General features: G+C 48.5%; 1 protein-coding gene across 1 annotated transcript in view; it reads right to left on the reverse strand.

Annotated features, from left to right (window-relative positions):
• The window catches only part of Dnah10 (dynein axonemal heavy chain 10), a 122,020-nt gene that overhangs the window by 98,986 nt on the left and 6,689 nt on the right, over positions 1 to 16,345 (reverse strand). The window contains exons 3-10 of the mRNA XM_075978710.1: positions 13,286 to 13,386; positions 12,347 to 12,455; positions 11,272 to 11,387; positions 10,268 to 10,484; positions 7,671 to 7,828; positions 7,096 to 7,326; positions 3,054 to 3,244; positions 1,285 to 1,483 (exon numbers count right to left, since the gene is read on the reverse strand). Of these exons, the coding sequence (XP_075834825.1) occupies positions 1,285 to 1,483; positions 3,054 to 3,244; positions 7,096 to 7,326; positions 7,671 to 7,828; positions 10,268 to 10,484; positions 11,272 to 11,387; positions 12,347 to 12,455; positions 13,286 to 13,386 (1,322 nt within the window). The remainder of the gene's footprint in view (positions 1 to 1,284; positions 1,484 to 3,053; positions 3,245 to 7,095; positions 7,327 to 7,670; positions 7,829 to 10,267; positions 10,485 to 11,271; positions 11,388 to 12,346; positions 12,456 to 13,285; positions 13,387 to 16,345) is intronic.

Here is a 16,345-nt window from a genome sequence, read left to right on the forward strand (position 1 = left end):
CGTGGGCTCACCGTGAGTGTGCAAAGTGAATGAGAAGATGGATCACTGTAGTGATATTTCATTTGTATTTTTTTAATATTTATTTATTTATTTATTATGTATACAATATTCTTTCTGCATGTATGCCTGAAGGCCAGAAGAGGGCACCAGACCTCATTTCAGATGGTTGTGAGCCACCATGTGGTTGCTGGGAATTGAACTCAGGACCTTTAGAAGAGCAGGCAACGCTCTTAACCACTGAGCCATCTCTCCAGCCCCTCATTTGTATTTTAATAAATAAAGCTTGCCTGAAGATCAGAGAGTAAAACAACCCCACTTGTCAGCCTTACAGACCAGGCAGTGGTGGCACACACCTTTAATCCCAGCCCTAGATAAGAATATAAAGTGAGTGGAGACAGCTCTCACACAGTCTCATTTTGAGGATTCAGGAGGAGGAAGGATCACCATTTTGGACTGAGGTAGAGGTAAGAGCCAGTGATTAGCTGTTTTTCTTTTCTGACCTTCAAATTGAACCCCAATATCTGTCTCTGGGTTTTTTTTTTGTTTGTTTGTTTTTGGGTTGTTTTTTTTTTTTGGTTTTTCAAGACAGGGTTTCTCTGTAGCTTTGGTGCCCGTCCCGGAACTAGCTCTTTTAGACCAGGATGGCCTCGAACTCACACAGATCTGCCTGCCTCTGCCTCCGGAGTGCTGGAATTAAAGGCGTGCGCCACCACCGCCCGGCCTGTCTCTGGGTTTTTATTAGACAGATCACCTCCAGGCAAGGTCTGTGCTAGCCACCCAGACACTAAACATGCGCCCCTCTGCCCAAAAGTAGCATGGGTCAGGTCAGTGCTGAGCTGGTGGGTGGTAGACAGGCAAGTACCCAGTACAAGGAGAGCTCAGGAGTTGGTCTGCTAGCAGAGGGAGGCAGGGCACAAAGAAAAACCACGGAGCCTGCTGGGAAAATGATTCTGTTAGTAAAAAGCATGAGGACCCACAATGGATGGCCAGGCGTGGTGGCCCATGCTTGTAATCCCAGTACTGGGGAGGTGGAGACAGACGGGTTCCTGAGGTTCACTGGCCGGCCAGCTGAGATACACACACAGAGCCACAAAAGACCTGGGGTACAGCAGGACATTCTGGTCCATTCTAGAATATTCTATATGTTCTTCTTTTGAAAGTTTCTAATGGGCCCTTTCAGGTCTTCTGAACCTACCCAGCACGATGGCATCCCCCCATTCAAAGGCCAGAATGTTTCCTTCCATCAGGCAAATCCATAGACAACACAGAAGGCGTGGTTCCTACCTGCAGGACATCTGCAAGGTCCTGGCAGATGCCGGCCATGTAATCTGTTCTCTCAAACAGCCGCTTGCGGTCAAACTCCCATCGTGCCTCCCGACCAGAAGCCTCGATCTTGGCCCGGGTGTCGAAGTAGGATTTCTTCCACAGCTTGAGAGTATTTCTGGCATCCAGGGTTTTGTGCTGGGCGTTCGCTCTGTTTTCTCTGTTAGGCAGAGATGCCAGGCTTCGAGCAAAGATGCAGCCGCCCACATCTGAGCCACACTCCCCCCAGAGCATTGGTATCTGAGAGGATTCTCCTCCAGGACCTCCCTGGCGCCAAGTCCTCCTCAGGGAATGTTTCTTCTTGGGCCACTATGATTTGCAAGGGTGCAAAAACGCCCCCAAGCTGGGTCCAGGCTATTCCTCCGCAGGAAAGCAGGCTACATGGGCGGGGGTGGGGGGTGACCTTGGTGCCTGTCCTCCTGGTCACTGTGGCAGCCTCGACTTTGGAGCTCAGATCCCGTGTGAAGCTGATCTCACCCACGCGGACCGTGTGGGGAGTGAGAAATGTCTGGGTGCAGCGTGGCGGTAGTGTGTGTGTTTAGCTTTGTGAGACGCTGGGTTCGATCCCCACATCACGAACACACAAAATGGCTAAAAATCATCACCTGACAGGCTGCTCCTCCTGGGGGCCCAGGCCTAGGACTGAGCATTCCCTGGCCACTTACCTCAGTTTCTCCAAATGTAAAATCACACGCGTGGCACTGGAGACGCCACTCAGCCTTTGAGAGCGTGTGGCCAGAGTTCAGATTCCATCATGCACTCTGGGCAGCACACAGTGCGTGTAACTAGAGTTCCAGGGTATCTGATGCCTGCTTCTGGCCTCGGCTGCAGGCCCTGCACACACGTGTGCATACCTTCACACAGACACACACCCATACACATAAGTAAAATAAAGTAGGTCATGCATAGTGACGCACATCTTTAAGGCCAGCACTTGGGAGGCAGTGGCAGATAGATCTCTATATGGAGTTCCAGGCCAGCCAGAGATACGTAATAAGACCCAGTCTCAAACACATACATCATTGTGTGTTACACAATATAATCGTACGTGGAATTGTGTATGACAGTGTGTAAATAAAATACATGTTATATTTTAACAATGAAATGTTATGTGATCATAAAGAGGAATGAAGTCTAGGTGATGCATATAGATCATGGATAAAAACCTTGGCGATGTCATGACGAACAAAACACCACCCAGAAAGACTTGCTGGCATGATCTCCAGGCCTTGGAACTTGGGGAGGGAGGAGGTTTGAAGTGACTTACTAAAAGGTGCCAGGCTTCTTTAGAAGATGAAGAGGATGTCCTTTTAAATATATGTTCTAAAATTTGTGTGTGTGTGTGTGTGTGTGTGTGTGTGTGTGTGTGTGTATTGCAGTACCCAAGAAGGCCAGGAGGGGGCATCAGATCCCCTGGAGCTCTAATTCCAGGCAGGAGGCTGTAAATTGCCTATGGGTGCTGGAAACTGGACCCAAGTTCTCTGGGAGAACAGCAAATGCTCTTAATCACTGAGCCACCTTCCCAGTCCTATAAAGAAGGCTCTTGAGTCAACTGACGTGATGGCTGGAACACCGAGAGCATTTGAATCTCTGACATGGTTTTGCAGTGCGGGGGATGAAACCCAGGCCTCCGTGCACTAGGCACCTGCTCTATGGCTGAGCCCCCCAGCCCTGAACTGCACACAGCCCGGACTTCAGAGGGAGCCCCATTTGGCCCTGTGGCTTCTCACTTGAACAGGGTGCGCAGGTTGATGACTCTGCACACGCGCTCAGCGATCTCCCAGGCGATGCGCTCCATGAGCGGGATCATCCTCTCGTCCTTGTTGTAGTGTCTCGAGATGATCCACACCATGCGGAGGGCGCTCATCATGGATGGGATGGTGTCCAGGACCACGTGGAAGTTGGAACCATGTGTGATGTTCTACAAAAGTCAGACCGGGAACAGAAGAGGGGCTTAGCCTCCCTCTCCTCTTCTCTCTCTCTCTCTCTCTCTCTCTCTCTCTCTCTCTTTCTCTCTCTCTCTCTGGACTTCTTAAACAGGGTGTCCAGGCTAGCCTCAAAATTACTACGTAACATCAGACAACCTTCAACTCCTGACCCTCTCTCTCCCATTTTCCGAGCACTGGGATTCCATGTGTGCACCACCATATCTGCTCCTGTAGAGTTTTTGTTTGCTTGTTTATTTGAGACAGGATCTCACTATGTAGCACAGGTTGGCCTGACAGTCTGGATTCTTCTGTCTCAGCCTCCTGAGTGCTGGGAGGATAGGAGTGGTATGGTGGTTTGGAAGAAAATGTTCCCCACAGGGAGGGGCACTGTCGAAAGGTGTAGCCTTGTTAGAGGAAGCATGCCACTGTGGGAGTGAGTTTTGCGGTCTCTTATGCTCAAGCTATGTCCAGTGTGGCACACAGTTCACTTCCTGTTGCCTGCCAATCAAGACATAGAACTCTCAGCTCCTTCTCCAGCACCATGTCTGCCTGCACACTGTCATGCTTCCTGCCATGAAGATAACAGACTAAACCTCTGAAACTGTGAGCCAAGCCAATTAAATGGTTTCCTTTTATAAGAATCTCTGTGGTTGTGGTGTCTCTTCACAGCACTAGAAACCCTGAGGAAAACAGGAGCATTACCACGCCTGGCTTCACTGATACACTACCTAGATGACTTGGTGAACGCCTGAAACAAGGGAGAAAGCCTCTGGATTGCCACACTGGATAATTTAGGGGATAATGGCAAAACAGCTCTGGTGTTTTTCCCCAAATATATTCTCTATCTGATGTTAGTTAAATTGGTAGATGAGGACTCACTGTCTATACATGGAGTATATATACACGTACACAGGCACACACACACACACAGAAACACACATAGGCACAGACACAGACACACAGACACACACAGAGATACACACAGAGACACACACAGACACACCCAGACACACACACACACACTAGGGTAGTGTGCTTTTCCAAGAACAACTATTAGTCGTTTATTTGTCCTCTAGAACTAAATTAAGATGGAGGAGTGTGGCCACTCTGCTACCCTAAAACCAGTGGGCTGGGAAGTGAGAGCAATTCTCCTGGAGAGGCCCTGGATCTGCACCTCCATGTGGAAGGAAGCCAAGGACACCCAGGCAGAAGAAAGGAGCATGCAAGAAAGATAGCCATTCTAGAAGGGGATGCCCTGGGAGGCAAGATGAATGTCTATGGAGCCCTTGCCAAACCCTGACCATTAAATGGGAAACAGGGGTTTTTATCAAGAAAACAATCGCACACCAGTACACAGTGCAGTGACTGTCCTAATTAATGGCAGCTATCAACTTGACATAGCCTAGGGTCATCTAAAGAAGCCTCAATTTAAGGACTGCTTCGATCAGACTGGCCTGTGGCCATGTCTGAGGAATTGTCTTAGTTGATCATTGATATGTGAGGGATTGATCAGCCAACTGTAGGTGGCACCATCCCTAGGCAGGTGGGCCTGCACTATATAAGGAAGAGAGTTGGAGGGCTAGAGAGATGACATGGGGTTAAGAGCACTGGCTACTCTTCAGAGAACCTTGGCTTGATTCCCTGCACCCACATGGCAGCTCACAAACACCTATAACCTCAGCCCCAGGGGATCTGATAGCTTCTTTTGGGCTCTGCGGGCTGGACCAGGCGTGCCCATAGTACACAGAAATACATGCAGGCAAAACAGCTATACACATAAAAAATTAACATAAAGATTTAAAATGAAAAAAGCTAGCTGACTGAGCAAAGAGTGAGGCGGAAAGCCAAGCTTCTCCATGGTCTCTGCTTCAGTTCCTGCCCTGACTTCCTGCAGGGATGGGACTGTGGTCAGCAAGTGTAAGACACAGAAGCCCTCTCCTCCCCGCATTGCTTTTGGTCAGAGTTGTTGTGGGATAAACTTTTTGTACACTGTGAAGAAGTGTCTCTGACAAGGAACCTTCTGATTGGTTTAACAGAGAGCTGAAAAGCCAATAGCTAGGCAGGGGAGGATAGGTGGGACTTCCCAGAAGGTATAGGAACTCTGGGAAAAGAGGTGGGATTCGCCAGCCAGACACAGAGGAAGTGGGATGCATGGTAACAGAGGAGAGGTAACGAGTCACATGGCATAACGTAGATTAATATAAATGGGTTAATTTAGGTTGTGAGCTAGCTGGAAAGAAGCCTGAGCTAAGGATGAGAGTTCATAATTAACAGTCGTCCCTATGTGATTGTGTGACCTGCTACCAAGACTATCGCCGCAACAGGCAGCAACCTGGGAAACTGACACATGGCAGATCTGACGAGGAACCTCGGATTCAGCCTTTTGAGTTGGTATCGTTACTCCGTGATAAAAGCAAGAGGTGAGGACATGCGTCCTGGAAGTGAGGGGTGGAACTGAGCTGTGCACTTTCGGCAAGCCGGAAAGCAGAGGAACAGACAGAGAGAAGCCCCATGAGGACAACATCCTCCCACCCCATGGCCTACTTCCTCCACCTCCTGAAGGTTCCAGAACCTCACACCACCCAGTGCTGCATGCCCATGGGAGACACTTCCTTTCAAACCACAGCACAGCATGTTATGCTCATGAAGACAAAAATGCAGGAACATAACTAGAAATCATAAAAGATAAATCTGCAGGGGCTAGAGAGATGGCTCAGGGGCTAAGAGCATGCACTTCACCACCAGAGGACCTGAGTTCAATTCCCAGCACCATGTCACGTGGCTCACAACTGCCTGTAACTCTAATTCCAGGCCAGAGCCTCTGTGGGCACCAGCATTCCTGTGTGCATAGACTCACACATAATAAAAAGTAATAAAAGATTAAGAACACAGGAACAGCTAGGCAGTGGTGGCGCACACCTTTAATCCCAGCACTTGGGAGGCAGAGGCAGGAGGATCTCTGTGAGTTCAAGGCCAGCCTGGTCTACAGAGTGAGTTTCAGCCTGGACTACACAAAGAAATTCTGTCTCAACAAACAAAAAACAAACAACAAAGACAAGGACTTTACTTATTTATTGACTGACTGATTGATTGGTTGGTTGGTTGGTTGCTTGCTTGCTTGCTTACTTGCCTGCTTGCTTGGTTGGTTGCTTGGTTGCTTGGTTGGTTGCTTGGTTGGTTTTTGAAACATGGTTTCTCTGTGTAGCCCTGGCTGTCCTGGGACTCACTCTGTAGAGATCTGCTCCCTGCCTCTGCCTCCCACTACACGCAGCTTTTGATGATACGATTTAAGCTAGGATAGAACATTTGCCTAGTGTGTGCAAGACTGAGTTCAATTTCCAGTATTTAAAAAAAATCTTGAATTATTTAGTAGTTTGTTATTGTTTTGTTTGTTAAAGGTAAGGACTCAGTTGAGCGGTGGTGGCGAATGCCTTTAATCCCAGCCCTCAGAGGCAGAAGGATCTCTGAGTTTGAGACCAGCCTGGTCTACAAAGTGAGTTCCAGGACAGCCAGAACTACATGAGGAAATTCTGTCTTAATTAAACAAACAAATAAACAAAAAAGAATAAAAAAGACAAGGACTCAGTAAGCTCAGGCTATCCTCAGATTCACAGTGTGGCCAAGAATGGCCTTGAGTTTCTGATGTTGCTGCCTCCACCTCCCAAGGCACCAGCAACAGGGCTAATGCGGGCCTTCGGGTGGAACACAGGCCCTTGTGCATGCTAGGCAGGTACTTTTCCAGCTGAACCCCACAAAGCCAGCACCCCAGTGTCATTTTAAAAGTGGCATCCATGCAGTGCCCCTCCCAGGACTGGCTTTCCAGGGCGCAGCCCACCCTCCATACCTTGAAGTGACGTTCCACGGTGGATAGGAAGCGCACATTGTCCGAGGCCTCCATGTGGAGTTTGAACAGCTCCGTCAGGACAGGCTGCACATTGGCCGTGAGCATGGATTCGGCTTCCTTGATCACATCCAAGACCTTCCTAACGAACGGAAGCTTCGTTTGCTCATAGAGGGCGCTCAGCGTTGCGTTTCTTTCTCTCCAGAACTCAATTTCAGCCAGAGGACCATTGCCCTGGGAGAGACAGGAGCACACAGACAGCGCTCGCTGTTACAGTGGGAACACCCGTGGGCATTTCTACAGCGCCCACCCTTTTCCACCTGCTCCGGGCGGAGTTCTCATCCAGCATGGTCCAATCAGTCGATCTCAGGACTCTAAGGAATGCACGACGAGGATCCTGCCCTTCCTGGTGGTGCCCACAGGGACAGAAACTACATATCACTGATGCAGAGGAAGCAGTCTGAGGAGACAGCCCTCGTCCCACCAGCATCATTTAGGGAAGTCGCACACTGAGAGAGACACCGGCTCTCCTGGAGACCTTCCTTGGGCTGGTGGGCTGCAGGCCCCGGACAGGTTACCTGTGGCGTCTTCTTCAGCTGGCTCTCCAGAGCAGATGAAATCTGGCTCAGCCAGTTGATCACACATTGCTCCAAAGACTCCACCATTTCTGCGCTGGCCACCAGCTCGGACACTTCCCCCTCCACACTGATGCTGGGCATTTCCAGCTTGATCTCACCTGGTGGAGAATGACTCTTTAGAGCCGGCATTCAAGTTTATCAGCACTGCTTTCCTGTTGGTCAGGTTGCCAGCCCGTCCCCTCCTCCATCTCTGCCTGGTTCTCTTTCACAGGAATGCGGTTAAAACCCTCTGCTGAACAGCCCAGTGGTTAAGTCCCATCAAAGTGATGCCAACATAATGAATTGGTTTTCTTCCTCTCCCCCCCCCCCAACGGGTTTCTCTGTAGCTTTGAAGCCTGTCCTGGAACTCGCTCTTGTAGACCAGGCTGGTCTCAAACTCACAGAGATCCGCCTGCCTCTGCCTCCCAAGTGCTGGGATTAAAGGTGTGCACCACCACCACCCAGCAGTTTTTAAACATAAAGCAATGAAAAGAAAGCCAGCCTACAATCATAATCCCAGAGAACTTAGACAACAATGTGGACACTAAGAGAGACTTACAGAGATCTAATCTACATGAGAAGTAGAAAGTAGAAAAAACAAGATCACCTGAGTAAATTGGGGCATGGGGGGACCTTGGGAAGAGGTAGAAGGGGAGGGGAGAAGAAGGAAGGGAGTGGAGAAAATATATAGCTCAATAAAAACAATTTAAAAATTAAAATAAATAAATAAAAAGAACCTCCCCCCCCCCAAAAAAAAAGCAGTGAGGATGAACGGTCTCATCTCAGAACCAAACAGAGCGACCGGCAAGGAAAGCTCCAGACTAAGGAACACTTCAGGCACGTAAAACACCAGAGCCAGGGAGATGCCTCCACGGGCTAAAGTGCTCGCCATACAAGCTTAAGGACATAGTTCCCATCTCTGGAACTCCTATGTGAGCCAAGAACAATGGTTCATGCCCAGAATCCCAAGGCAGAGACAGGCAATCCCTGGGGCTCAGTGACCAGCAAGGCTAGACTGGTGACGACTGAGAGACACTGTATCAAAAAAGAAACTAAAGGAAGCCTAAAGAACTATCTGCACACACAGGTGTGCCCACACCCCAACACACACAGCTACACCCCCCACCCCCAGAGAATTAAGAAAAGAGTGGATTCTCTAGAGTTCTGGTCCCACATCACCGGCTCTCCTGGCTAAACACTCTGTCACCTTTCCTTGGCTGGGTCCCTAAACATGAGCACCCAGTTCAACTCCACTCCCCCACCCACCAGCCTCTTACGTCCTTGGGCCCTGCTTGCCACATCTGCTTCCCATTACCCCAGGCTCTGGAACTCAGGTAAGAGGAAGGGATCAGGCAGGTACTGCCCACCAGACAACCCCTGACAGTGGGTCACCTGAATACCACAGCAGGGGCTGCATGAGACCCAATGCTACCTCCTCTAGGCAGCCCCCATGATTTCCCCACGCTCTTGTGTAGACCTCACCCGCTTGCTGAGCTCCACGTTCTACTACCGTTGGGCGTGCATGGGAATGCCCAGTGGCCATGAGGATTCCACCATCGTACTTCTAAACAAGTCCGTTTCCAGAGAACTTATAAATGAGCATCACTGGGCTGGGGATGCGGTTCAGTGGTGAGGGCTCTCGCTTAGCGTGTGCACAGCCCAGGGGTCAAGCCCCAGGATTGGCAGTATATGTCTGTAATCTGAGCACGTGTGAAGTAGAGGCGGAAGGATCCGAAACTGAAAGTCATGCTCACTCAGCTCTACGCAACTGATCTGGACTACAGGACCCCTTATCTTAAAAACAAACAACATCTGGGCATTGGGGTGGGTGCTTTTAATCCCAGCACTGAGAGGGCAGACGTAGGTGGATCTCTACGAGTTCCAAACCAGTCTGGGATACATAGTGAGACCCCGTCTCAGAAAAGGGGAGAGTGGCTGAGAGAGATGAGACCGCTCAGTCTTTAAGAGCTGCTCTTCCAGAGGGCCTGAGTTAGATTCCCATACAGGCATAAGTCTCAGGGGCGTGAAACTCGAGCTCCAGGGGGTTCCAGGGGGTTCCAGCGCCCTCTTCTGGTGCCTGTAGTACTGCATGCAGACATACAGGCAAACACACACCCATACGCACAAAATAATATGTTCAAAAATGCCACGAATTGTTGGGTGGTGGTGGTACATGCATTTAATCCCAACACTCGAGAGGCAGAGTCAGGCAAATCTCTGAGTTCCAAGATGGCTAGGGCTACACAGAGAAATCCTGTCACAAAAAAACAAAAAACAAACAAATGCACACACATAAAAACACAAATTAAGGCAGTTAAATCTCTGAGTTTGAGGCCAGCCTGGTCTACAGAGCGAGTTCCAGGACAGGCTCCAAAGCTACACAGAGAAACCTTGTCTCAAAAACAAAACAAACAAACAACCCCCCCCCAAAAAAAAGAAAAGAAAACAAATCACAAATTCAAACAAACAAACGAAAAAGCCTTCTGAACTTTTGCATTGTTTTCCTAAGAATATTTGGTTCTTCACGGATGGGGAGGGGAGGGGCAGAGCAGACCGACCTTCAAGCTGCTGCATGGTCCTTTGGATGTTGTTCGCAAACTTCTGAAGATTCATTAGGAATTCATCGCGTATCAGCTGGATGCTGTGGTACTCCACCGTTTCCCCAGGTATGCTGGGCAACTCTGACATGTAGTAAGAAAACTCTTGGGTTTCTAGAGCTGTTCCCTGGCCAGACTCCGACCTGTGCTGGTTGAACGACAGCGCGGGCATGAAAACCTGCAAATGCACAGCCATTCGTGTGGTTAAATCACCCTGGGGTCTCCAGCTGTCTGTCAGGTTGGCAGATGTGCAAGCTGGCACTGGGCACTCCTGGACGCTCAACATTCAGGAGGCCGAAACAGGAAGATTGCTGTTCAAGGCAGCCTGGGCTACAAATTGAGACAAGGATTTTGTCACTACAAAGGTCTCAAAGGACACCCCAATTTTCTGGCTATATAACGGTTGGTCAATTAGAACGAATTTTGCTTCGCCCTGCAGTTATTATTTTAAATTTTTATTTATTATGTATACAGTGTCCTGCCTGCATGTATGCTAGTAGAGGGCACCAGATATCATTTAGATGGTTGTGAGCCACCATGTGGTTGCTGGGAATTGAACTCAGGACCTCTGACAGAACAGCCAGTGCTTTTAACCTCTGAGCCATCTCTCCACCCCTAAGGTTATTTTATAATGAACAACTTGATCTTCTTTAAGCAGCCAGCATCTCTGTTCCCAGAAGTCACAAGATTAAAAGGTATAATCCAGAGGCCTGTGGTCCAGCTGTGAACCCAGCACATGAGAGGCAGAGGCAGGAGGACTACCCATGAAGTCTAAGCCAGCCTGGGCTACAGAGTGAATTCCAGGCCACCTGAGCTGTAGAGAAAAGACGCTGTCTTAAAACAAGCAGAGGTTACCAAGTGAACAAGCACACACAGCTAGTGACCTCCTATCCCACATCTCTCCAAGGTTAAACCCTCTGGCCCTTCTTTGGGAGCAGGGGACTGTCCTGGAGACCAACAGTTACCTGGCAGATGACGTCCCTCAGGAAGCGGAGCACTTGAGAGTTTATGATCCCGTACTCCATGGTCTCCGGCATCATTTCCATTGCTTCCTTCATGTCGCTGGCTTCAGGGATGGCCTCTAACCCGAGAGAGACCCAGGGCGTGGAGTTAGTGGGTGTCCCAGAGTCTCTCCCTCCTCTCATAGGCTCTGGTCACACAGTCAGAAGATGGGCTGATCTGGATTTAAGCAAACCCTGAGCAAATGAAACTAAACTACATCTCACTGGACTTTTAAGCTGCTTTTTTGTTTTGTTTTGTTATGTTTTCTTTGGTTGTTGGAGTCAGGGTTTCTCTATGTAGCCCTGGCTGTCCTGGAACTCGATTTGTAGACCAGGCTGGCCTCAAACTCACAGAGGTCCACCCGCCTCTGCCTTCCTAGTGCTGGGATTAGAGGCATGTGCCACCACCGCCTTGGGAAGTTGTTGGAAGATTCTGGGGGTTTTAAAACTGTACCGTACTTTACACTATAGTATTAACAAGGTATCTTGGGGACAAGAAATTGAAAGGTTCTATTTTAAAAGTTATCTGTTTAGGAGCTGGCGAGACGGCTCAGCCAGTAAGAGCACTCACTGCTCTTGCAGGGGATGTGAGTAGAGTTCCCAGCATCAGCTTGTTCTCACAACCACCTTTAATTCCAGTGCCTGGAGAGTCAATGCCTTCTTCTGATGTTTATGGGCCCCAGGCATGCATACGGTGCATGTAAACATGCATACACATAAAATAAAAAGAAATCTTAAAACACACATACGGCTCATCTTTAGGGTTGAAGAGATGGCTCAGTGGTCCAAGCACTTGCCAGACACACACAACAACAAGGGTTGGTATCCCTGGAAACCTGTGTAAATGCCAGGTGGATGTGCGGCCTGCTGTAATTCTAGCCGTGGAAGGTAGAGAAAGGGGGATGCCCAGAGCAAGGCGGCTAATAAGACTAGTCATGTCAGCTTCCTCTGTGCCCAATGTCAACCTTGCCTGCCACACGCATATGCCCCTCCACATGTACGTGTTACCCCCCCACACACACACACACAGCAAAGGTACCTTTTGTGTTTCTGAGGAAGAACACCACGGTCTGTTCCAGAAACTCCTCTGGGAGGGGGGTGCAGCTCACATGCAAGTCCAGCCTGTTGATGATGCGCTTCACGAACTTCTGAAATACATGCAACACGGTTGGGCCTGCAGGTGCCTGCTCTGCAGAGCTCACTCTTCTCCAGCATGGAGGATCCCCTTCTGTTCTACAGCAGCCCCAAAAGAGCTACTGCGCACCCAGCCCCCGGGCCCTGAGTCTGCAGCTTCTGCTAGGCAGCCCAGGGACAACCAAGAAGGTGACCTTAGGAGAGGTGGCAGCAGGCTTGGAAGGGCGGGGCCCATTGAGAGAAACTGGCTGCCTCTGGCTAATTGGTTGGTTTGCTGTTTCTGAGACTTTGGGTGGGCGCATTAAGTATTTCTTTTTAAAAGATTGATTTCTTGGGATTGGAGAGAGGGTTCCACAGTTAAGAGCACTGGCTAGTCTTCCCGAGGACTCAGGTGCAGCCCCCAGCACCCACATGGTGGATCACAACCACCTGTAACTCCAATTCCAAGGTGTCCTGGCCTCTGAAGGCACCGGGCATGCATGCGGCACACAGTCATACATATGGGCAAAACACCCACACAAATAAAATAATAAAATAGAATTTTCATATATAAACAAATGTTTGGAGTTTTTAAAGATGTATTATTTTCCTGTGTATGAATGCCTTGCCTGCATGCTTGTCTGTGTACCGTGTGTGCCACTATCTGCCTTCCTTTCTCTGTCAGCCAAAGCTGCTGCTGGGAGTCCCTCAGTCAGTAAGGAATCTAAGGGTGTTCTGGGAAATCTCAACCCAAGATTCTGGAGTCCCTGCTCTAACACATGGTCTCACATGCTCTGTGCCTGTCACCCTGCCTTCTGAGAGCCCCCTGAGCCACTCTGCCAACAAGCTGGAGAGTAGGGTACACCTTGCCCGACGGTTTGTCTGGGTGCTCGCTGTCGAAGTCATCATCATCCATATCAAACAAGGAGGGCGTTAGGGAGTCGTTTCTCAGCTTCAAATTCTTGCCTATAAAAACACAATGCAATAATGAGTTGAGAGGCCAAGGTTTCCCACCAGCCAGATGCCTTCGCATGGTACCTCCTGTCCTCCATCATATGCTCTGCAAAGGACCGGGGTGTGGCTGACAGGAGCCCACACACCCAAAATCCTCCCTGTGGCCCACAGGTATATATATCCTGGCTGTGGTGCCCAGCAGATGATTCCTCCGAGGCAGGGTGTGCGTGTGCATGTGTGTGTTAACCTTACACAAGGTTTATGAATAAGAGTCACAACTAGGGGTTCTAACTCAACAGTAAGACACTTGTCTAGTGTGTTCAAGGCCCTGAGCTCCATCTTCAACTCTGCAAAACGAACAGTCATCTGTGGTGGTGTACTGGTCACCCAGCACTCTAGAGGTGGAGACAGAGGATCAGGAGTTCAAGGTCATCTTTGGCTACAGAATTCAAGGCCAGCCTGGGCTATAAGAGATCCTGTCTCAAAAAATTTAGAGATGACAGCTGAACTATTTCAGAGGTTAAGAGCACTTGTTGTTATACGAGGGGACCTGGGTTTTGTTCCCAGTACCCACACGGCAGCTCACAACTGTCTGTCACTCCAGTTCCCTGTCTTCAGACGCCCTCTACTGGATTTCACAGGCACTGCATACACATGGTGCACATACACGCAGCTGCCAAAAACACACGGGGGGGGGGGGGTATGCTTAGTGTCACTGGAGGTAGTTAAAGCTGGGCTGGGGTAGTAAGAAGGCCACTAGTTCATTGCCTGACCGCCCAGACTCCCAAAATAACCACACAGAAACTGTATTGAAAATCACTGTTTTGGCTGGGCGGTGGTGGCGCACGCCTTTAATCCCAGCACTCGGGAGGCAGAGGCAGGCGGATCTCTGTGAGTTCGAGACCAGCCTGGTCTACAGAGCTAGTTCCAGGACAGGCTCCAAAGCCACAGAGAAACCCTGTCTCGAAAAAAAAAAATCACTGTTTGGCCTATTAGCTCTAACTTCTTATTGGCTAGCTTTTACATCTTAATTTGGCCCATTTTCATTATTTTATATTTTACCACAAGGCTCATGGCCTACCACCAAGGTTCCAACCATGTCTGTCTCCGGTGGTGGCTCCATGGCTTCTCCTGACTCCACCTTCTTCCTCCCAGCATTCAGTTTAGTTTTCCCCACCTAGCTCTGCTCTACCCTCTCACAGGCCCAAAACAGCTTCTTTATTAACCAATGGTTTCCACAGCACACAGAGGGGAAATCCCACATCAGGCTGGGGTTGAGATGATGAATGGCTCAGTTGGGAAAGTGTTTCCAGTATAAGCCTGAGGACCCGAACTCCAGCACTGTAGAAAGGCAAGTATGGGGGGCACATGCTTGCAATTCCAGCACTGGGGAGGCTGAGACAGAAGAGCCACTGTGGCTCACTGGCCAGCCTAGCCTAGTAGGTGAGTTCCAGGACAGTGAGAGATCTTGTTTCTGAGAACACGGCAGACAGCTCCAGAGGAAGGACACCTAAGGTTATCCTGTGGCCTCCATAGGTGCATGTGAACATATGTAGTTTTATATGCATGCATGCACAGCATGCTTACCTGCGTGGGTGCATGTGAACGTATGCAGTTTTATATGCATGTGTGTGCAAGTGTGCACATACACACCAATAAACAAACTGTTAGTGCTGAGTTTTATGCAGCATGAATAATAAAAACCCAGAGACAGATATTGGGGTTCATCCTGAAGATCAGAAAAGCAAAGCAGCCAGCCACTAGAGAGCTGTCATCGCTATGAAATCTTCAGACTGAAAGAGAAAGAGTTCCTTCTCATCACGCTTTACATTCCTCCCTAGTGCTGGGATTAAAGGCATGCACCATCATCACCCAGCCTCTATGGCTAACTAGTGTGGCTGCTGGGATTAAAGGTGTGTGCCACCACTGCCTGCCCTGTATGGCTGACTAGTGTGGCAGTTTTGCATTCTATTTTTCAGGCAAGCTTTATTTATTAAAATACAAATGAAATATCACTACATTTTCCCTTTTTGTCTAAAATTTTAAAAGGAAGGCTATACTAATATAAGAAAACTATATAAAATAAATACAATAACTATATATAAATATATACAGGCAATAAATACATCAACAATGTCTAGCCCATTTGCATTTAACAAGTTCAGAGAAAATTCTCCATATCTATCCTACCTTGGTGAGCCCAAAGTCTTGTACCTAATTTACTTTCTATCATAACTTGCTTTCTGTGTCTGGTAAACAAGGAAAACTATAACTTTTTAATCTTTAACTCTCTCAGAGACCTAAGAAGGAAATAATATTAACTGAGTAAGCAGGAAGTGTGCACAGGCAACTTCCAAAACGTGAGAAATGACAAAACAGCCGGTTGCCTGGACAGACACCCAGTGTTGGGCGTCCATCTTCAACCGACAGGCCTGGACAGACTTTTCTATGAAGCAGGATATTCTAAAGGGCTGTCCCTCCTTGTCTTGACAATGTTTGGCAGTCACTTTCTTTTGTGTCCTGCTTGTCCAATTAGGACAGCATACTGTCAGCAGTTGAGGCAAGGGCATTTTCTTGCCACAAAGGAAGTAAACTTCATGTGGAGTTTCTTCAATGCCCATTATCTTCTCTGAAGTAGACTGGTGCTGCCAGGAACAAACATGTCTGATTGTAATTAAAAATAAAAAGCACTATGTGATTAAAACATGTTAAATGCCATATTCTGTAGATCCCTGAAGTGTTTGAAAATGACCTATCTAAAATATATCTTTGTTTGACCTGGCAAATATACCTAATGTGACTATAAGTTCAATTATAATAGGTGGACAGAATCGTAATTGTAACCTGCCTTTCCTGACTTATTTGCATCAGGATAGAATGTAGGGACATTATTGGTGTGTTCTATACAATGAGGGGAAAGATCCAATTAGTTCTCTTTATAAGTCGAATTTTCTTGCTTTTGGAACAGTTG

Source organism: Microtus pennsylvanicus, chromosome 1 (genome assembly GCF_037038515.1).
Source record: "Microtus pennsylvanicus isolate mMicPen1 chromosome 1, mMicPen1.hap1, whole genome shotgun sequence".
Taxonomy (NCBI): domain Eukaryota; kingdom Metazoa; phylum Chordata; class Mammalia; order Rodentia; family Cricetidae; genus Microtus; species Microtus pennsylvanicus.